At 50.1% G+C, this 21,404-nt stretch overlaps 3 protein-coding genes across 3 annotated transcripts; 1 reads left to right on the top strand and 2 right to left on the bottom strand.

Annotated features, from left to right (window-relative positions):
* Positions 1–1,977: 1,977 nt before the first annotated feature.
* On the top strand, positions 1,978–3,624 carry LTHEOB_2986 (FAD binding domain containing protein; the record flags this gene model as incomplete). The annotated part of the gene is made up of 4 exons (XM_035511858.1): positions 1,978–2,283; positions 2,333–3,030; positions 3,085–3,296; positions 3,353–3,624. 4 exons carry the CDS (start codon positions 1,978–1,980, stop codon positions 3,622–3,624), a joined length of 1,488 nt encoding a protein of 495 aa, XP_035363712.1.
* Positions 3,625–12,073: 8,449 nt separating this feature from the next.
* Positions 12,074–14,563, bottom strand: LTHEOB_2987 (uncharacterized protein; the record flags this gene model as incomplete). The annotated part of the gene is made up of 4 exons (XM_035511859.1): positions 12,074–12,160; positions 12,258–12,374; positions 12,633–13,791; positions 13,848–14,563. 4 exons carry the CDS (start codon positions 14,561–14,563, stop codon positions 12,074–12,076), a joined length of 2,079 nt encoding a protein of 692 aa, XP_035363713.1.
* Positions 14,564–15,981: 1,418 nt separating this feature from the next.
* On the bottom strand, positions 15,982–18,127 carry LTHEOB_2988 (MFS transporter; the record flags this gene model as incomplete). The annotated part of the gene is made up of 8 exons (XM_035511860.1): positions 15,982–16,055; positions 16,108–16,213; positions 16,298–16,682; positions 16,735–16,861; positions 17,531–17,628; positions 17,693–17,775; positions 17,833–17,969; positions 18,019–18,127. 8 exons carry the CDS (start codon positions 18,125–18,127, stop codon positions 15,982–15,984), a joined length of 1,119 nt encoding a protein of 372 aa, XP_035363714.1.
* Between the last annotated feature and the right edge of the window lie 3,277 nt (positions 18,128–21,404).

A 21,404-nucleotide genomic window follows, 5' to 3' on the forward strand; every position in this document is an offset into this window, starting at 1 on the left:
AATCCCCAGCGCCTCAGACTGGACGTACGAGACTTGCTTGAGCAAATCGGACAGGTTCCAACTTTTTCGCCGCGACGGCCCTATGTTATGGCGCTGATGGGGTTTGTGGCCGGGACTATCTGTTTCAGGGCTCTTAGCACCGCCAGGTAGTTAGCCTATTCGGGAAATTCAGAAGTGTTCTAGCGTAGCCTGTTCCTCGTCAAACGTGGCTCATCGTGTAAGCCCTTAATGGGAGCAATCTACTGAGCCCAAAACTATCCTAAAATATTGCTAGCCCGGCTAACCTTTCAGTGTTGGCGGGTTTCTGGCTGATGAGAAGTTGGACGGCGTATTAATCCAGCTTAACTTCACTCTTACTTGTCTGGCCACTGATAGTGGCTTGCTGTCATGACGCAAGTGCCATCGCTACAGCTACGAATGATAGCACTTCATCGTAGGGTAGACACTGCGAACGGTAAAATGCTTTTCCAAATTAGTTATTTCACTCTAGGGGCGAGTCCTCGGAGACACTTTGAGATTAGCCAGACCTGCTCTGCCAACGGGATCGGAGCCACCGATTCTGGCTGAGAGAGAACGGTGGTGGGTACGCCGGGGCCGGTAATGCAATGAAAGTCAGATGATTTTCCGGGGTAGATCCATCATATAGACTGAAGAAAAGGAGTTAAACTTCAATGTCGCCGTCCGGTGGAACGACTTGAAGTGTGGCTGAGTTGACAAGTCTTGGAAAGAGGGGTTTGTGGTAGGTTGCGCTCGAGATTCTCCGCCGGCGATGAGAAACCTAGATCATCATCAATTTAGGCATCGCATGTTTCCCTACTGAAATTAGAGATGGCTCGTTTCGTTTCATGAACCATTTGAGAATTCGTGGCGCGGTGTGGTGTGGCGTCATGTGTACCCAAGGCTGCGCTCTTTGAAGGCGAGAGGCCCATATTTCGGGATGGGCGAAGTGAGATATGCGACCTTCAGGCACATTGATCGCCCCATGCATCGCAAACTTTATCTCTGGGCTGCGATCCGTCGCCTATACTTTATCAGAATGTGTCTCCTTTTAAGCTTAACTGTTGCAGATCGTATATTCGCGGCGCCGGTTGCAGCAATTGAGGCTGGGGCAGTACGAACACGCGTCCGACTAGCCAATAGAGGCGCGACTTATCATCCGAATCACGATTTGGATCTGTTATCCTCGCGTCGTCTTTGTCTTGTCATAGCCTGGATGCGCATGGAAGCTATAAATAGAGAGCAGGTCGGACTTGGCTGCCTCGCTTGGACTCACGCGGGTCTATCGGAAGCGGGGGAGCCGGCCGCATTCGACACAGCTGCCTCCGGTAAAAATGACGTCCTATAGATTCATAATCATCATCATCGTCATCGTCAGCCGCAGCAGCAAGGGTAACCACTTTCGCCCACCGGTTCTTTCGTGTCTCGTAATTCGGATTCGAGGACACCACGCGCTACGGCCACTTTCGCCGATGATTAACCATGCCGTGCACCCCTTTAGGCTAGAAACATCCCGCAAATCTTGAGATTAGGGGTATACAGTGGATCTGGATTGGCGTGTAGTCTCTTAGTATGCTTACTCTTTAGCTACCCAGGAGTTGGTAGAGCGACTGAAGTCGAGGAAATGAATGGGATTAATAGGCTATGTGATGGTTCCCGTTTTTGAGACCAGGCATTTTCAGCTTCATGCCTAGTACCATGACTGCTCTGGCCCAACTGTGAATCCTACAAGGTTCGAATGGGTGTCTGTTAGAAGTAGGGATCAAGTGGCAGGGCACGATGGTCCGTGCGAGCTTATCCAACCACAGTAGAAGATGGGCCGCGAATACGACCTAACGGAAAAGACATTCGGGTTTCAATGTTCGGATTGCGAGAAGGATAGCTGTGCCTTGCAAGTAAAGAAAGATATAAAAGAAGTAGTCCAAGATTTCCATCCACAGTATCTGCAATCTACAATCAGCTCCTACATTCCAGACAGCCATGGCACCTCCTCATCTTTTCACCGCCTTGGGCATCTTTGCCACGGCTTTGGCTGCGTCAAACAACGCAACAAGCTCTGGCGCCCAGGGCGCTTGCGGAGAGTTGGCGACCCTGTACCCAGACCTCCTCCTCACTCGAAACTCGACAAACTACACAGTTGAGGCCACGCACTACTGGGACATGAAAGCCAATTTGAAGCCGCTCTGCATTTTTCAGCCGACCAACGCGGATCAAGTTGCCAGTTCGGTTACCATTTTCAACAAGTACCAAGCCCACTTTGCGGTGCGTGGTGGAGGACATATGAACGTAAGTGACCAAGAGCCCTTGAATACCGCTCTCGCTTACGTAAAGATAGTACGCTGGCTCAAACAACATCGACGATGGAGTTTTGCTGGCTTTGAACGGACTCGATCACTTGGAGATCCTGGAAGATGAAGGGCTTGTTGAACTTGGGCCTGGAAATCGCTGGGAGAACGCCTACAGCGCTCTTGGAGCAGTCGGAAAGTACATGATCGGCGGTCGGCTCAAGTCGATCGGAGTGCCAGGTCTCTCCTTGATTGGTGGAGTGCACTACTTCGCCAACAAATACGGATATGCCATGGACAACGTCATGAGCTATGATGTGGTCCTGGGTAATGGCACTCAGGTTGTCGCCAACTCAACTTGCAATCCGGATCTCTTCTGGGCGCTGAAAGGTGGTGCTAACAATTTTGGGGTGGTAACAAAATTCGTGTCGAAGACATACGATATCCCCAAGATCAGCACCACGATCCAGGCATTCAACGAGAGTACGGTTGCAGATTTCATCAAAGCTGTTTGCGCTTTTGCTCTGCACGACGATCCTTCGGTTGGTGCCGGCGCAGTCATCACGATCACCTATAACGCTACGACAAAGGAAGTTTCTCCATCGATCCTCGGTGTTCAAGAAGGCACGGAATCCCCTCCCTCCAAGTTTGCCGAGTTTTCGTCCATTCCTGCCGTGCAGAGGATCAACAACGTTACGACTCCGCCGCAATGGCATGCCAACCTCGATTCGCCATTCCAGATGTTCAGGTGAGTCTCTACGCTGGTATACACCATTCGTCAAGCCTCTAAATCAACATATAGAAATTCCGCCGGTCATCATGCCATCAAGCCGGATTTCGATGCCATCTGGGACATGTACACCCAGTGGAAAGCCGCCGTTGATGACATTGCCGATGTTGAAGGCCTGTATCCTACGTTTGTGTTGAACATGGCACCCAAGTCTGCTGCTTCTGTGGCCAAGACGAACGGAATTGGAAACACGTGGGGCCTCGATGATGATGCATCTTATATCTGTATGTATCCGTCAACAAAATTCCTCGCTAATCATCAGACTAACGAACATTTGCAGGGTGGCAATTCTCCACTGGCTGGGCTTCGAGCAAGGATGATCTGCGCATGACATACTGGAGCCGCTCACTGATTGAAAAATTCCATGCAGCGAATAAGGCCAAGAATCTGTCCTCCGAGTTCCTTTACATGGGCGACGCTGCCGATTGGCAAGACGTCTTTGTCGGATTTGCTCCTGGTAATGTTGAGAAGATGAAGCAAATCAGGGACAAGTACGATACGGACGGCGTGTTCCACAAACTAAACTGGGGTGGGTTCAAGCTTGGCTACTAATGGAAGATAGGCTATCTGTCTGTCGTACCATGACTGCTTAGCCAGCTCAGTGTATATAAGCTACTTCACTTCATATGTGATTAAGGGCTTCTCTTTCATCATAGCTATATCTAATAATAGATCGCGTAAAGTAGCTTCTACATATTTTTCCTCCAGATGTACATTCGGGCTTTAAAGTCCCCTACGTTATGTAAGAAACTGGTGTGCACAATGCGATAAACCTACTAGCCTACCCATCACCACCACCACCGCGACAGATACCAGTGCCGCCCAGCATACCAACAGCGCCACACCAAAGCAACCATCATTGGCAAATAAGGAATAAAAACAAAGCGCAAAGACAGCTCCATCCTCCGGCCAAGGACTCCAAGTGTCAGTACGACCGTGGCATGCGCTCCGCAAAACGCAGAGACCTCAGCCACTCCCCAGATTCGACGGCCTACTCGCCTCATTCGCTGACGTCATGTGCGTCCTCCTTCTCTGCAACACTGGGAGTCCCGAAGCCATGGTATAGCAGTGCCTAGCCTGCAGTCGAGCTGGCCGACGAATGATAATAGACAAACATGGAGTCTCATCTTTATTTGTGTGCTTGCTAGCCAGAGAACGTCGCCTTTACGTGTTTGCAAACATGTTTGCTTCTGGGTCCAGCAGGAATAATGGCAGTTGCGGCGGCGCGATCAACGCATGCCAGGCAGCGCTCTCGCTCGACTGCCTCAACAACTAGTTCTTCGCCAGGCAAGTGCTGCGGCTCGTCAACCTCATGCGGCTGGTGCGTTACCCCTGCAACCTACTTGCACGGTTGTGAGATGCTGCTGCTATTGTGCACCGTGGATATGGATCGTTCGGTGAAACCCTTAGGCTGTGCAAGTGAGGCTGAGCTCAGCAAAAAGATACATCTGGTCCAATCAGGATCACAGCCACGAGAAAGGAGGTCCTTTTGTGGCTTGCCGGTGAAAGATCATGGATGGCGGCCATTCAGCTCCAGCTGAAGTAAAGATAAGGAGAAAGGTCCAGATTCCTATAGGGTGGTCATGTAAGCAAGGCCAAATTCCACATCCAATGATGGTGTTGGTACCCTGCATGTGTTCATCTGAGCCGAGGCAAGGCTTTCATTGGGAGAACGACCTTATAATCCGGAAGTGAAACTACAAGACCATCTAAACTCATCAAACGACTAAGACGGACTCTTCTTGCTTCCACGGTAATTGCATACCCTGGGGAGCCTTTGTTCATGACGATTGTTTCAACATTTGGGGCACTATTGCTCCCTGCCTCTGGGGTAGTCAAGGGAGTAGCGTCTATATTGCGCGCACCGTGGCTCCAGAAATCACCAATTCAGAGGGCAGTCCGAGCCGATGCCGTCTGTCAAGTCATCAGAACCGAGGTCTGGCGCCCAAGATCTGGGGAAACGATTAAAGGAATACGACTGAAGAAAAACGCCCTATTATTGTCACAAGCTGATCCTACACAACAACAACAACAAAGGCGCATACGGGCCAGACTCTGGACTCCAATGATACCGGTAGCGGCCCCTGATGAATTAGCCCCACGGAATAGGCTGAAGAATCTCATTTTTTTTTTTGAAGTGTACGGATCGTGCTCCCTCCCTGAGAGCCACAGCCTGGCCGTGGTTCCAAAAGACACGGTCAAATCACATGGCCAGGCTTTGTTGCAAACCGAATTCTCCAAAGGCGCAAAGGAGAGGATTGTTGAACACTCACATGAGCTTATCATTCCCACGCATCCTCGTACTTCACAGCATCCCGCCGGCCTCACAGTGGTATCCTTTTTCTTCGTGAGGTTAGGTGTGATTCTGATAAGCTCTGTTTCTCTCGTTGTTGTTGGCTCACTCTCAGGACTTAAACCTGGAAAGAGCTCTGCAATGCCCTCGCTTCTGGAGATCGTTTTCGATACCGAATCGGCCTTGGATGATTTTTTCAACCCGAGAAGGAACAGAGAAGCGGCCGGAATCTACTCTTTCAGGGGTACATACACAAATTCAAGAAAGAACAGGAATGGTACGAGGTGAAGAAAAAGAAGACAGACGAGGACGAGACGGGGTCGGCACGGAGCAGTGGATGGAACTCGATCCCCCCAGGAATTCGCCCCGAGCCCCAATCTCTCTCTCAACGCTGGTATCAAATCGCGCAGTCAGGGCTGATTCTACGCCGCCATTGTACTTGGAAGTGTTTTGCAATCTGCTGTGTTGGCCTGGACAGGCCTTTCCAGGCCCGTGCTCAGCCTTGGGAAATCAAAAGTGGAGGACGCCTATGCGGCGCCTATGGCCGCAATTGGAACGATCCTTCTATCCTGCGGAGTCGGATTATGTGCTGACATGATCGAGAGGAGCACTGATGAACGTGTTTTCAGAAGAAGCTTAAACGATGAGACCGAGCACCGGGCCAGGGTATTCTGGATTCAGCCCGCGCCTTAGTATGTTGGTGATCAAGCATTTGATTCCTTCATATACACGCATGATAGGGGAACCTTTCACCAATACACGACCTCATGGCGATCAAAAGAGTCGGCCCCCATACCCCACGTCTTTCTAGGTCTTTTCCTGACGCTTATGGGGTACGTAATCCAATTCATTGGCTTGAGAGCATGTCATTCCTCTGTGGCTGTTGCCCAACTCCGCTTGACCGTACTTATGAGCTTTATTCGAGCTCTACTTCGCACCGAACGAATGCCTGAAGACCTCAATCTACTTTTCAAAGGCTCGGGCGGTCTAGACACATATCAGGGACACGAACTTAGCTGGCTCGCATCGTACCTCGCAGTCGATGGAAAATGCAAGAAATGGCACATTCCCAACCAGGGAGGGACACAGTTAAATCGCCTGGGAGAGTTCAGTCTAATAGGAAGAGTAATTCCTGAATGCTTGAAGGAAGCTGTTCTCCCAGTCGACCAGCATACTTCTAGGCTTCGGTTACCTGCGGAGGGCCTAGAAATCGAATCGCAATTCCGCCAATGGCTCCAGAACCCTTCCACAGTCAACAGGGTGACCGAATTGCCCGATCTAGTCCGTGCGGTCCTCTACCGCGCGCGTCTTGCGCACCTGACTCGCTCATGGCGGGATGAACACGTTGCTGGCCGGCGTATGGCTCAAAGCCTCGCACAGGCCATCGAATCTACGACAGAAATCCTTTTCACTGCAGACTTCGAACTCGAGAAAGGATGGAACGAGGCATCCACCATCTCTTGGGCCGTCCCTTGCGTGTATGGATTTCAATCACAATTCCACTTGACTCTGCAACGAAAGATGGGCTTGAATGGCTACACCAAAGGATGGCAGATTGATCGACCTAGCCTTGAAGCTATTGTGAGCTTGTGGATTTGGAATCTCGGATTGGAAAATGCCCACAAGCAAGATGACCATGAAGATGATGAGGGACCCTGCAATCCGGAAAAGCCATTTCGACGTCTGTTCCTGCCTCAAAGAAACAGCCTAAACCTCATGGAGTACTTGGGCATAGGGGTAACGCCAATCAGAGGGAAACTACTGAGGGAAGTAGGGGCTATCCAAGGCCAGATCTCACCATACACGTCCCGTGATCTAGCAGTAGACGGAGCCAATTGGCGTCGGCTGTTTGGGATGTCCAATTGCGGCGTCGTATCCCTGCATGAAAAGCCAGCTTTCTGCGAACTTCCAACTTCTTCCAGTTCTGCGATGCTTTTTGTCCAAGAAATCTACTCGTTCTTCTTTTTGACAATGGCGAATATCATCAATGGTATTGGCGGACGGACGCTAGTTGCTAAGCACATCAGAGAGTTCCGTATAACCAACACGAATCTCTCTCAAATTCAAGAAACGTTTGAGAGGAGTGGTCTTGGGAGCCGCGAAGATTGCTTGCAGTGTATCCTTCTACCATTGATATCCCAACGGAAATTTTCACGGACTATCGAGAACGCATTGCGCTATGGGATAAAGGGGGGTGACGATGAATCCGCCAATCAACTCCTGGATACCGAGGGAATTGACATAGACTCCAAAGATGACAAGAGCCGTACAGCGCTGTGGTATGCAGCGAGTCGCGGCAGGCAAGGTATCCTTGAACGGTTGTTGGACACCAGGAAAGTGGATTATAACTTGAAGGCCACGAAGCATGGCCGTTCACCAATACACGAGGCGGCAGAGCATGGCCATGCAAAAGCTGTGGAAAGATTGCTTAAGGAGCCGGGAATCGAGCCACACGCAAAAGACAAATACGGGGAAACAGGTTTGTTTTGGGCCAGGCGACATGGCCACAGAGAAGTTGAAAGGCTACTTGTTGAGTACCTTAAAGAGATTGAAAAGCCCCAAACAAGAGGTAGATAATCCCGAAAGCGACTATAACTACGAACCCTAAAGTTCAAGGCAACGTAGGCTGTTACAATGTGAAGGAGCTGGGATTCGACCAGCTGATAGCGGTTTATAGCTTTAGTAGTGATACAGGATATGGACGTTTAGGAAGAAGCTTAGGATGATTGGGCGAAGCAAAGAGATTGGATTATTGTTGCTAGAATTCTATCTAAGAAAAACACTTTTATACCCGTATTTCCTGCTCAAACAAGCCCAATCCGGAAGGCGGAAGACTTAATCAGTTAGTTTGCCTTTTGGTAAAAGCGAAGTTAACGTCAAGACTTTATACTAGGCTGATTGACTTCATCAGTTCCGAAGTCCGGTCACGTGTAAACACTTAATTATTTCTGCATAGACATCTTAGTCTGCAATATATAGTATAGCTAATACTCAGGCGTGTCGGGGTCAAGTTTAAATACTGCTGCGTGAGAGACACACGCCGTTGGAGTTGCCCGAGGTAACACATCCCGCCCTTTGACAGCATAATGTGACTGAGTAGCATTTAGAGAGTGCCTACCACCTAATACGGTACGTTAAACTACTATGAAAGAACAATGAAAGGGTGTTCAGCATCAGCTGGCCAGCTCAAGACTTTTCCCTCAAAGCTTTCCCGCAGTCTCCTTAGACGAAGCAAATGGTCGATTGTACTTTCGTGAATGAACCGCCCAAATTGACGTGTCAATGGCACGTGAAAGGATTGGAGGCCTGCCCAGTATTCCCTCTTGCTCTGATTTGAGTCACCCGAAGTGTTCGTGATTTTCGGTTGTTCTGTGTGCCGATCCACCAAAAGCCATCGCTGAATTTGCGGGAAGTGTTCTGCAGCAATGAGGGCGCTTCGGGTCTTCTCTCCGTTGAAGTATGTCACCATTGCTCCACGACGTACGAGGACCGCGACTGTGGGCAGATGGCCCGTCCTACAGGCTACCATCAAAGGTGTTCCGTCATCGCTACCCTCAAGATCAACATTGGCTCCGAGGCGTACGAGTAGATCTACCGCTTCGGGACTATCCACAAATGCTGCATAGCAGAGTGGTGATAATTCAGAGAGCTGTGCTTTCTTGTTGATCGTGCCTCGAGCTGCACAGTCGGACGGCATTCGTTTCCACAATTTCTTCAACAGGGAGACTCTCTCCATTAGAATAATTGATGCGGCGCCGATTTGATCAATGTGATCCGGATTGATACTGGCTACCATTGCGGTATTCAAAAGGAGGGAAGGTCTGAGAGTCCCCCCGCTCCAAGACTCCGCAACTGGGAAATCTCCGAAACGATTTCTGATTTGTGCGCAGCCACGATATAGAAGGTAAGCCAGCACCTCATTGCTAGAAGACTTTGAAGCTAGTCTCAAAAGGCTCTTCTCGGCCGTGGACGAGGTATAGATGTTGGCACCGTGTTTCTCGAGCTCGACCAGCGCTTCGAGACTTCCTAGTAGTATCGAGTACTCAACTGGAGTCCCACCGCGGAAGTCACTCACAAAAACATTCGCGCCGTATCTTATCAAAGCTATGAAAGCTGACATTGAGCCCATCCTCGTTGCCACATGAAGCGGCGTCTCCAGGTTCCTGTTTCTGCCCTCAATATCCGCATTGAAGTGCATCAAAGTAGCCACAGCAGCAGCGTTGTCGAAATAGGCAGCGAGATGGAGGGGGGTATATCCATGTAGATGCTTCGTTGGTATATCTACACCTATCCTGTACGGCCCACGGGCCGCGTTGGTATTGATTGCAATGTCCAGGATGGGGTGTCTGCTGTCTTCCCAGGTATCGAACTTGCTCGTGCATCCGTAATGCGTCAGCAAACACATGAGGCCGTCATTATTATGCAGTCCAACCGCCCAATGAATCGGATGAACGGCGTGTCCGAGATGCAAGTCACCGGCCTCGCTCTGGCTGAGAATGTTTCGGAGCTCTTTATCGTCTAGGCAAAATCGGAGAGCGAGGTGTGAGCACGATGCCCAAGGGTATCGTGAATGTCCACAGGAGTAACCTGAAAGTGCAAACCCCCTTCCCCGAAGGAGCGTCACAGTATCAAAACGCCGGTATTGCATAGCGAACAGTGCGGGACTGCAGCCGCAGCAGAACAGGGGATCCTGATCAGTTACAGCTCCAGAATCAAGAAGCTGGATAATAATATCTCTGTCTCCTCTCGCAATTGCGTCTTTAAAAACCTCGTCAGCACCAGAGACGCGTGCACGAGTTGACGGGACGCTTTGGAGTGCACCTGTTTGTGAAATGTGTCAGCTTTCATGGCCATGATTCCGCAGCTGAAGTTTAGTCGATAGGAGCGACGCCCTATGGCAAAGCGTATTCTTTGTGCTAGTTATTTAATCAATTCACGTACCTTTATGAGTTGTTCTTCCACGATGAATCAGTTTGGACAATCCGGTATGCTTATACCACAGCGCCACAAAGTCTGGTAATCTCCCATGACTGTCGGGAAGATGTTTACATCTACACTGCAGCAGCTTTCGGATGATATCTTCGAAGCCATGCTTAGCTGCGTAGTGAATGGGGCTGCATCCTTCCTCGTCCTGAGCATCGATGTCGGTCCCATTAGAAATCAGGACTTCGACCATCGCGGGTGACCCAGACATACAAGCAAGATGCAAGGGTGTTTGGCCACAATCATCTAGTGCGTCCACTTGAGCACCTCTTGACAAAAGGTATTGGGCTGATTCGACATTGTTGGTGATTGACGCAAGGTGCAAAGGTGACTGACCGTTATCATTCCGGCTGTTCAGATTGATTGAGCCGGCCCACGATAGAACATCTTTGAGGACTGCAACATTTCCTGAGACTAAATGAGCCAAGGTACAACCAGGCAGGAAGTACTCCATCGAATCATGTGTTGCCACTGTAACATCGACAGGACCAACGTTCTGAACATCGAAAGGCCTGAAAGCCTTCAATAAGTCCGGACTTGTGCTGAAGGCGGCATGGTGCAATGCATTCCAGCCCATGCGATCCGCTTTTGTTGCATCCGCACCATGGGAGAGTAGAACTTGGATGTGTTTGGTTTTCCCCATCAAGACTGCAAGTATCAAAGCGGTCATCCCGTGCGGCTGACAAACGGCATCAACGTTGGTTCCAGCGATGATCAGCTCTTTCATTTGCTTGATGTTGGTTTTACTCTTGTTCTCACAGCAAATGTGAACAAGCGTACGCTTATTTCCCCGGAAGGTCCCAGAAATTGCTTTCTCTGGGGATTTGGCTATCAGTCGTCTCAGCAGAGAAATTGATGCCTGTGCGTCAATACATATCTCCAGGAGCGAGTTGCCGTTGTGGCCTGGAATGGAGGTTGCTACATCTTCCGCATGGTCCAAGAGCCGATTGGCTAGAGTATCTTGTAGCCCCCAGAGGGCCCATGCGAGCATACGCGATACTAATCTCTCATTTGAGAGCAACGTGACGCCATCCGCATGACTTATCAGCTCCAAGAATAGGTCTGCAACTTGTGAGAGTTCCGGTTCCGATCGCTCAACGCACCGTTCATGTTCAAGAAGCACCTCAATTGAGGATCTTCCGGTCTGGCCCAAAGTGATGATATCTGGGACGTGATCGAGAAGTTTGCGGAGAGCCAGAACAGTCTTGCTGTTAACAAATGAGTGGCCAAGGAAAAGGAGCAGGGGAGTGTTCCCTTCTAGGTCTTCAAGGCCGACAGAAACAGGGGTGATGGTTAGCTCCAGGAGTGATACTAGAACGGATTCCTCTTGCCAATCTGGTTTGCTTAGAAGGAAATGAGCGGGTGTCTTTCCATCATTATCAACAGAGCAGACGTCAATCCCTCGTTCAATAAGTATGCTAGCCTTTTCCGCCGCGTTTCGAACACTGCGTTCGCAACAGAGGTGCAGTGCATTGCGGCCGTTTTTATCCAGTAGGCCAACGTTAATGTTCGACGAAAGTACTGAGTTGAAGAACTCCAAAGATGAGGTGACAGAATGAGCAAGGATGTCCCACCCAATTGTTGCTTCTATGCCGGAAAGATCGTCGTATGCGGAAAGTAAAAGAGAAAGGAAATCCTCATTGAACTTCTTGGTAGCTATCAGGATAGGCGTTAGTCCCCTGGCATTTTGCTCCTCAAGGCTGGACTTTGCAAAGCCGTGGTGGTTCAGTAATATGCGAAGGACGTCAATATTGCCTTGTCTTGCTGCGAGGTGGTAGATGGTGCATCCCTCAACATTCCGATCGTCTGGATCTGCGCCTCGGTCAAGTAGAAGCGATACCATGGATTCGCTGCGGATATTTGCACATTTGTGCAACGCTGTTTCTCCGTATACATCCCGTATACTGACTTCAGCACCGTAGTCCAGCAGGTGCCTAGCTGATGAGCTTGACCCTTGCTCAACTGCCACGTGCAGAGCAGTCTCGCCACGCTCGGGTGTTGTTGAGTTTACATTCACCAGCTTGGCCTTCAGCATGTCTCGAATGGTTTCTGGTTGATCCATGAAGCTTGCGCAATGAAAGAGCGCGACGTCATTAGATGACCCAGGAGTGTGTTGATCGGTGGAATCGTGAACGCCATCATGGTAGCACCAGTGAAGCGGAGTGTAGCAATCTACAAGCTTGCACAAGTGTAGAAACTTATGCTTGCACGAATCTTCGATGTCCTCTTTTTGAAAACAATCCAGAATTGCCCGAACCTGCTGTGTTCTGCCTGCTTTGCGTACCTCGTCCATAATTTCGAGGAATTCTTCGTCCGCCTGCGCCCCTGCTAATAGCAGCAGTCTAACAACTTCATTGACCCGAGATTTCTCCTGATATGGGTTTCGGACTAGAGCCAGAAGCGAGTGCTCGGTTATGTCTGCATCGACGAAGCAGCATTTACCATTTGCGCCCGCCTTGACTATGGTACTCAGCACGTCCAAAGTCCTCGAGTTAATCCTCAGTATCGGGTTGTCTGGATTGTTGGCAAGCTCTCTCCACACTCGGAACTCAACAGTCTGTTCCTGCAACAGTACCCAGTGCAACGGTGAGCCGAGAAAACTGACGTCATTAACCGAGCATCCGCCCTCAATGAGCCAGTTGCACAAAGGCGCATTCTCAAAGGAAACAGCCAAATACAACTCTTTCACTGCTCGCGATGCGCGTAATATTTGTTGAAATCTCCTATCTGTTCTTGGGTACGCGTATGCAAGCTCCAGGAGCATGTAATCTTGCGCGAACCGGAGAAAGTGCATGTTGTTTGGAGGTCCGAAAAGTTGTTTCATCTTACCGAAGATGAAAGGATCTGACCATTGCTCCTCTGCATACTCAACTAGGTGCTCAATGGCAAATCTCCTGAAGGGATATTGATCGATCCAAGCTAGCCATTGGTCGTAGTCTCCGAACAGGGGATGATCAAACTCCGGGAAGGTTGCGTATGTTACACACACCTTGGCCAATTCAAGCATGCTAGCTTTTTTCGTGAAGATGTAAGGAGCCAGATCTGGAATGTCTAGCTTTGCCTCTGTCGTAAGGAATTCTTTGACGGTAAAATGGGCAAGCTCGAGACGAGCTGTGTCTGAAGACCTCCTGACAAGGCTGCTACAATGGGTCATGATGGCTCTAATCGTTGGTTGCCGCGTTGGATCGTCCTGAGTCATGTCCTCCGAAATTGAAACAGCCACACGGAGTTCAGTCTCGCCTAGTATGTCTTGGGTATAGATGAGCCATCGCAGCGTCCTCTGGACAAGTGTCTGTATCTGAGCGGAGCGAGTATTAATTGTCTCCAGGATTCTGTGGTAGCTTGCATCCAGACTGGGAGGTAAGGACTTAAGCGCGCTTCGCATGTCATATTCGTTTGTTTGCTCGGAAAGGTAGTCCATTTGGCAGGCTACCCAGCGGAACCTTTTGTTGCATTAGGTTAGCAAGCAAACGACTCTAAAACATACATTCGCACTTACATGCCATCTGCACCTTCAACCAAGGCCTTCAAGATCTCATCTTTCAAACTCGCACTGCTTAAGTCCAACCTTCCATCGATGATACGATTTTCCATTTCAGCCGCAACGTACAGCCTCAAATCTTCGCTGCGAGCAGCAATCTGGACATGAACAAAATCTGTCTCCAGTTGCTGTCTAATCACCTCTTCCGACCTTGAGAGCAGGGAAACTTTCACCCTTTTGCCGCTCTTAGTGAGCTGGTCTGTCTGGCGGAGTAAGCTGGTAACTTCGCGTGTGTGATCTCCGCACTCGTCCAACCCATCAACGATGAGATAAACGTCGTCGAAGAATCCACACATTTTTTGAACGGCAGTGACCAACATAGAGGCCTCTGGAGACCTTGGCATACGGGATGTGGGGTGGCATTCTTTGTAGAGGTTCCGGAGTAGCTCAAACGCTTCTAAGCTTTGCTGAGCGAGCTGCGTGGCAATGGAACCGAGGATCTTGGTGGGATCTTGGCTGTTTTTCTCTTTGTAGTCGCAATAGAAATACGCAACTGCGATTTTGCCGATCTGGACATGCTTCCACGCTTCTTCGATGATGACAGATGCTATAACCGTTTTTCCCGCCCCAGGAATGCCGGTAAGCCAAAGCTTAGGACTTCGTCCGTCAATCCATGCAACGAAGTCGTCATCTTCGAGGAGCCATAGTCCCGTCTCGGGGTGGCGAAGTCTCATACTGGTTCTGTGTCGATCTTCTGGCGATTCACCCCCAAAGAAGCCGTAGGTGTCTCGCTGCTCTTTTTCCGTATACAGCGCAGATAAATGCGCTTCGAATATCTGTTTCTGCTTGGCAATCGCAGATTTGATTTTCGCAAGGTCATGCTGAACAGATCGGTTGGCTGACAAAATATCTTGAAGCGCTTGAATAGTATCTGCCGAGAGGGCTAGAACTAGTGTAGACTTGTGCTGCTCAATTTTTGCTAGGATCTCCTTAACCTCATGTGTTGCGAATGGCCACATAAGCTGCCGCAAAGCCGAATGTGCGCGCCTCAAACCAGACTCAGACGGGTCATGTTTTTCGAGTTTCTTTCGTATTTCACCCAGCAACTGGGTACAAGAGTGAACGAGTCGAAGCCGGTAGTCGGCTGGGTAGTCGTCCGCATCGCCTTCTGCGTCCAGCCGCGCAGCAAAGAGCGAGAGGCCATGGAGGGCGCCGGAGAGGCTCTGAAGGCTGTCGCAAAGTGATTTTACTTCGTCCTTTGCTTCTTTAGCGGATTTGATGTACCTCACAGCGCGAATGAAAACAATGTCAGCCAAGGCAACGAGCCCAGCTATGCTGGCAGACACAGAGAGTGGGTCAGCCATTCAGCAGATGGGTGGTAGTGCATCAAACGTTGAGGGAGTGGGTCTGAGAATGTTGAGAAGCAGAGCTCGGGAACGCCCTGTGTAATATATCAGGAGGCTGCTGCCTAGAACAGCCTCACAAGGAAATTACCTTGCATGTGGCGCAATAATGTGGTCAGCCTCTCCAATCGTGCATGTCGCCTCATATATGATTATGCCGCCAGCGTTTGGTGCGGCTGACTTTTGGGTGATACATGTTCCATTGATTTGCCCGGCTATCTCGATAGAGAGACAGCCAAGCCTTTGAGACGCATAACGCTTTACTCTAGTTGGTGGAGGATGCGGATCAACACGGACTTACAGCCCCCTCTCGCAGCTGATGGCTAGCGTGGATTTGTTTTTTGCTCATATTATGGGCAATTAAAGTTATCTTCCGGACGAGAATATCGAATTTAAATTTCTACATACACGTCCAGACGGTAGCTTCAGCTACTCACATATATTATTTTTCTAAAGCAGAGCTGAGGCATAGTTACGTTGTGTTCTAGAGCCCTGCTGTTCTTCGCGCTAGCTATCGGCTGCAGCCACCCTCTGTAATTACCCTTCAGATCGGGCAACGCTAACATCGGCTCTGTCAGCTCACCTTGCATCACTTGCATCAAGCCTGTTTCCTGCCTAGCGCAATGCAAATCATTCCCAAATTTTACCGTGTACAGTTCCAGGCCAACGATTGGCTGCAAGATAAAAAGCCTTTCTAACCCATACGCGGAACAATGAAACGCCACTTCTCAGAAACTGGCTGGATTAATTTACTCGTAACCATAGGTCTCGGGTAGTAGAAGCTGTACGAAGATCGCTGCGGCATGAGCACAAATCGAAAGCACTGTCACGGCATCAGTAACGCGATGATATTTCATTGAGGGAAAATAACTCACGCGGGATGTATCGGAACGCAGAAAGATACGACTTGCGAACAATGAGGCTGATGCTTTTTGGAAGCTCTTGGTAGAATCTTGCGTCTTTGATGATCTCCTCGATGATCTGTGATTATCAGCAAAACCCATTATCTTTAAGCGTCGATGGCGAAGTAGCCACACACGTCACGCGACCATCACGTGTACTTACCTCATTCCTGTTCCACCCTGGATCCTCCACGCGCCCAGAAGGTAGAGAATTTTGAAGCTTCTCTTTAAACACGTTCCGCAGGAGTTTGGCAGCCGTATTGGTCCCAATAACGCAGCCGACCTGCTGTGCGAGATAGTAAGCCGTGACTCCCTCAGCCGAGAAGCGCCGTGGCGTCGAACGGGCCATGCCGGCAAACTGGGCCGACATCGTCCAGCCGAAGGATATGCCGAGTGCAAAGAGGAATAAGAGCCCAGAGGGGTGGCGCTGAAGCTCACTGACGCCACTGTTGTCGTCTGGGCTCTGAGTCCAGCGCAGTGCAATGCCCAGGTATGCAGCAATGCCGACAGGGGCGAAGATGAGGGTGGGTAGTTTGTAGCGAGGATATCTTCGGGGAAGGTCAGTCATCGGCTTGCTCTCGCTTCAGTATCAAGACGCACCTGGTGAACATCATGCCGGAAATGAGACCCCCGACGGCGATTCCAAAGGTATTAGGGAGCATGTGCAGCGCTGCTACGGTGTTGCTGGCTGCCCGGCTGTAGATTTGAAAAGGAACCAGGTTCGTGACTGTCTGTAACGTTGTCAGCAACTCAGCCATCATGCGGGATGGGAGTGTCTTGCCGCAAACAACCCAAACAACAAAAAAACCTGGATTATGTAGAATCCACCTCCTACTTTCAATTTCAATAATGATAAAGGAATGAGAGGGTTCTTTGCCAAAGATCGTTCGATCATGACGAAGGTGAGTGTGGAAACTACGCAGACTACCGCCAAACCGATGGTCAAAGGATGGGCCCACGGAAGCCGATCCCCACCCAGATCTATGAAGAGAATGAATGCTGTAACAGCAACCATAAAGGTAAGGATGCCAGAGAAGTCAATCTCGCGTACGGCTGCGAGCCCCTGTTTGCTCTCCTGTTCCGGCGTCCTTTCCCGTGTCAAGTTTGTCGGCAGGGTGAATGCAATGAAGATGGCACAGCATATGCTTAGAGGGCATAGTGCACGGAAAGCCCTATTTAAATCAGTTGCACTAGTATGATCAAAATGGTGATGTTCTTACCAGCGCCATCCGACAATGTCTGCGAGCATTGCCCCAAGCGGCGGTCCAGTGCTTCGCCCAATTGTCGCAATGACTGTTACGTAGCTGCGAAAGAGGGCAATTTGGCGCGGATGCGCGATGTCTCAGCGCGTCGTCAGTAGCGATGCAGTAAGAAGTAGAGCTGTACGCCTGCTTACCGGTAATGATGACTGACACGATTCCAATCAGGCCTGCGCCTCCAAGGCCGGTGACGAATCGGCCGGCGACCGCAACCCAGAGGGATCCAGAAAGTCCACTGTTTACCATCAGTTCTTAATTGTTTGTCTTGCAGAGGTTTTTCTTATGCGCATCTAACGTACACCCAGAGATTGCCAATGGCGAACAATGCATACATAACGAGCAATGGATGCTTGCGGCCGTAGATCTGGGCAAACTTGCCACACTAATTTTGGATGTCAGCGTCACTCATTTAACCACTATCTTAATTTACTTCGCCTACAATTGGAAGTGCTATCGAGTAGCCCAGGTTGTAGCTGATCAGCAGCCAGGATGCCTCTTGCAAGCTGCGGAGATCGGAGCCGACGATGCTGTACATGGATACCATCATAGATTCGTCCGCCGAGGCCAGAAACGCACCTATATTTCCATGTCAGCATACATTTTCCTCTTGGATTCAAACTACTACCCAAGAGTATGGCAATAACACATAGGACGCTTCGAGCGTAGGAGGTAGCTCTCCGAGAGGTATTGTCATCGTGAGGGGACAATAGGCGCGTTGTCTCTTGGCTCTCCATGATTTGGCGAATTATGGCAGAAGTAGTATGCTCGAGGAGTGACTGCAACTATAGCTGACAGCAATTGTTTGCAGACAGAGGACACATCGATTGGGGCCAACAGTGAACAAGAAATAGACCTCATTAAGAACTTCCGTTGATGCTGCCGCTAGCCAGTCCCCACCAATTGTGTGTACGACGGAGCGATCAAAGCGGGGTCAAAGTTGTAAGCCCCCTCCTAGAGAATTAGTTGCATCGTAAATGTAACCACAGATAGTCGCACCCGGGAACAGTTCGAGCAGCATTAGATCCGGAAGCCATTGATGTGATTAGGATCCAATTGGGCACAGGTGGCGTGGCGGGTAATGAGTGTCTCAATGCGCATGCAGCTCTCCATGGTCCGAAACTGATTGCAGCTTTTCACCAGAATGGAGCATTCGAATCGAGGCTAAGGGTTTCAATGCGAATGGGTTTGTTTCGTGACCAGCAAGTACAAGGGGTTATGAACGGAGATTGCATTTACCTATAAATGCTAGATTCACAGAGCGAGGGGTCGGCGGGTGTCAGATCACACAACGACATTGTTACATCACGCGCTAAACGGTCTGTGGTGATACGAGTACCCGCGTTCGCCTTGCATGGTGCCACCCACGCACGTAAGCCAGAATGCTGCTCGAACATATCAAAGTACTAACGCTGCTGTGTTTTCCGCCCGACCGCGATTTAGAGATCAATCCTTTCTCGCAACCTCCGATCCTTTTTGTCTAAGGACATCGAATATTACTAGAGTTTGGCAGGCATGCCGGAGAGGCCAATCGTGTGCTGCTGCACTGCGTCGTGCAGGAGAGCCTCTTGGAACACGTGAGAGGCTACATGCCCCTTCTGAGCTACGTACAGAGGTTCCACCTTACGGATTCATTGGTTGCTGAGCTCAACGGCCTCGGTATTCCGTCGTCGAAGCACGCAGGCATGAGGATTGAATTCCTCGATGATCCCCAAGCCGTGTTGCGCAAGTTGTAGCACGCTCCCACTCCCCGCGGCAGATCGGCCAAAATTAGGTGCGGATCTCTGTCAACGGAATGTGATTGGAGCAACAGCAGGGCTTGACGTAGTTGAATGTCAAGGGGGCAAAGGGCGGCAAGCCAAGTCACTTCGTGACGGACTGTGCTTTCGATGATGCCGTATTTCCCGTGTCCCAGAAGCATGGGTTGGACCCTCCGCACTTGCGTCGTACGTAGAACGCGATCGATCATGCATGAGTGGGGTGGCTGTTCCCGAGGCGCTAAATGATGCGATGGCGTTGGCATCCAATGACATGGTCGCTTCTACCAGGGGAGCGAGGAGTGGCACTATGTGGATTGCGTGGCTCATGTGAAAATGTGGCAGGAAAATTGTTTCGGGACGACTGGGCTTTCCTTGCTGTCCATTTCCCTAATGGATGATCCTACACATACATGTGTGGCACAGTGCAAGATGAGGCGAAAGTGTCGCCAATCTATGCACCGTTGCTTGATCTTCCGCATATCGTAAATGCAAGTGAACCCAGGGGCTATTATGGCATGACCACATATTTCGGTGGGCTGGGGACAAATAGAATGCCTTATCGCTTCCTTGATCGTCAGCCTCCCACATTGTCGGTCGTTATGGAGCTAATTTAGAGGCCATGTGTCACTCATTTGGAAGCGCTAGCTGGTGGAAGATCTCGAAAGTACGACGTGGCCGATCGAGCCAAATGGCGAAAGTGATACAGGCGTACAGATCGGCAGCAGTGCGGATACTTGCCGGTGCGATAGGCGGGAGGGTTGCAGGGCAGCCCGATGGAACACAAAACGTGAGTGGCACCACGTCATTAGATCGCGGGACTGTCCGCGCGATTGGCTAACACAAATTCTTTGACAGGTCTAGCTACCAGCCCAGCTCATCAGCCCAGCCCTTTACAACTTCAGCCTCAGACTCGATGAACGACGTAAACAATTTCCCTCCCCACACCAGCTCATTGACCAGTTTGTTCTCCGCGATGTCGCCCGTTCGCATCGTTACCGTCCACAAGGCCAGTGATTTCAAGTAAAACCTCTGCCACCGTTGATCCTTAAAGTCCACCAGATTCAGCCATTATTTTATTGTGCGGCCTCCAATATTGCCCAATATGGGAAATGCATATTCTACGAGGCAATCGCCCATTGATTGAAGACGTCACCACCGTTAGCCGCGGATCCTGTAGGTCAGCTATTTTCCCGTAAACACGATTTAAGAGTTGAACTCATGTCCGTCTTAAAATGGCAGTAAAATTGAGCTCTTGCTCCTGCTATTTTCTTATCCCACATTTTCGTTTATTTTGAGAGAGGTTCTTTATGGAGAAGCACTCAAGGATAACCATCAAACTTGACCATGGCATATAGGATGCCTCAAGCGTAGGAGGGAATTCTCTGGGAGGTTTGAACATCATGAAAGGGCAATACATGCGCTGTCACGGTGGGTAAGATCGTCGAGGCTCCTGGGCATGGTGTTGGAGTCCATAGCGCGACGCATGACTGCGGCGGAAACTACTCCGGCAATTGGGGGCAGATTAGTACAGAGTTCTGATGCATTTCTTGTGTGGATAAGAGGGCTTTTGAGTATGAAAGGGGACGATTGTGGTGACGCCGGTGCTAATGCTACTGCGGCTTTGACTAAGCCTCTACTCGATCGACGACCCTCTAGCTTTAGGACTTGTTCAGACTGTGACATACGGGATCAGCGGAAGGCTTAACATGACATTTCCTACATGTAGTGTAAAATGGCAGATCGACTGCAGTGGGTACCCTTCGCAACATTTAGGCTGTAGCGTGGTCTGCCAATGAAACTGGGTGGATCATATACACAATGCCAGACCAAGTTACAATTGGTCTACTACGTGTAGATCAATACCCTGCACGCGGATCGGCGTGTGACCCGTCCCGCTGAAGGCACGCTGGCGGTTAGATCTCGGATCTGAGCACGTCCAAAGTGAGATCGTCAAGTGGGGCAGCTGAACTCGCACGACAGCTTTTGAAAGCTGAAGGCTAAAGGTGCACACTAATCGCAAGCCACTGGCAAACAAAGACAAGCGCGTTGCGGATCTCCAGGCCAAGCACCCGATCCAAGCATCGCGTCGCGTCGATATACGGAAATCGGCCCTTTTCTGGTGGCGTCCGGCAGGGCTGCTGAGCCTCTCTAGTGCGTCCGATAGTGTATAAAGCTCTCCCCTCCTCGAGTAGAAGAAGTTATCCTAGCAACAACAACAACACACCGTTCCACGAGCGCACTCATCAGAACAATA

Source organism: Lasiodiplodia theobromae (assembly GCF_012971845.1).
Source record: "Lasiodiplodia theobromae strain AM2As chromosome Unknown scaffold_7, whole genome shotgun sequence".
Taxonomy (NCBI): Eukaryota; Fungi; Ascomycota; class Dothideomycetes; order Botryosphaeriales; family Botryosphaeriaceae; genus Lasiodiplodia; species Lasiodiplodia theobromae.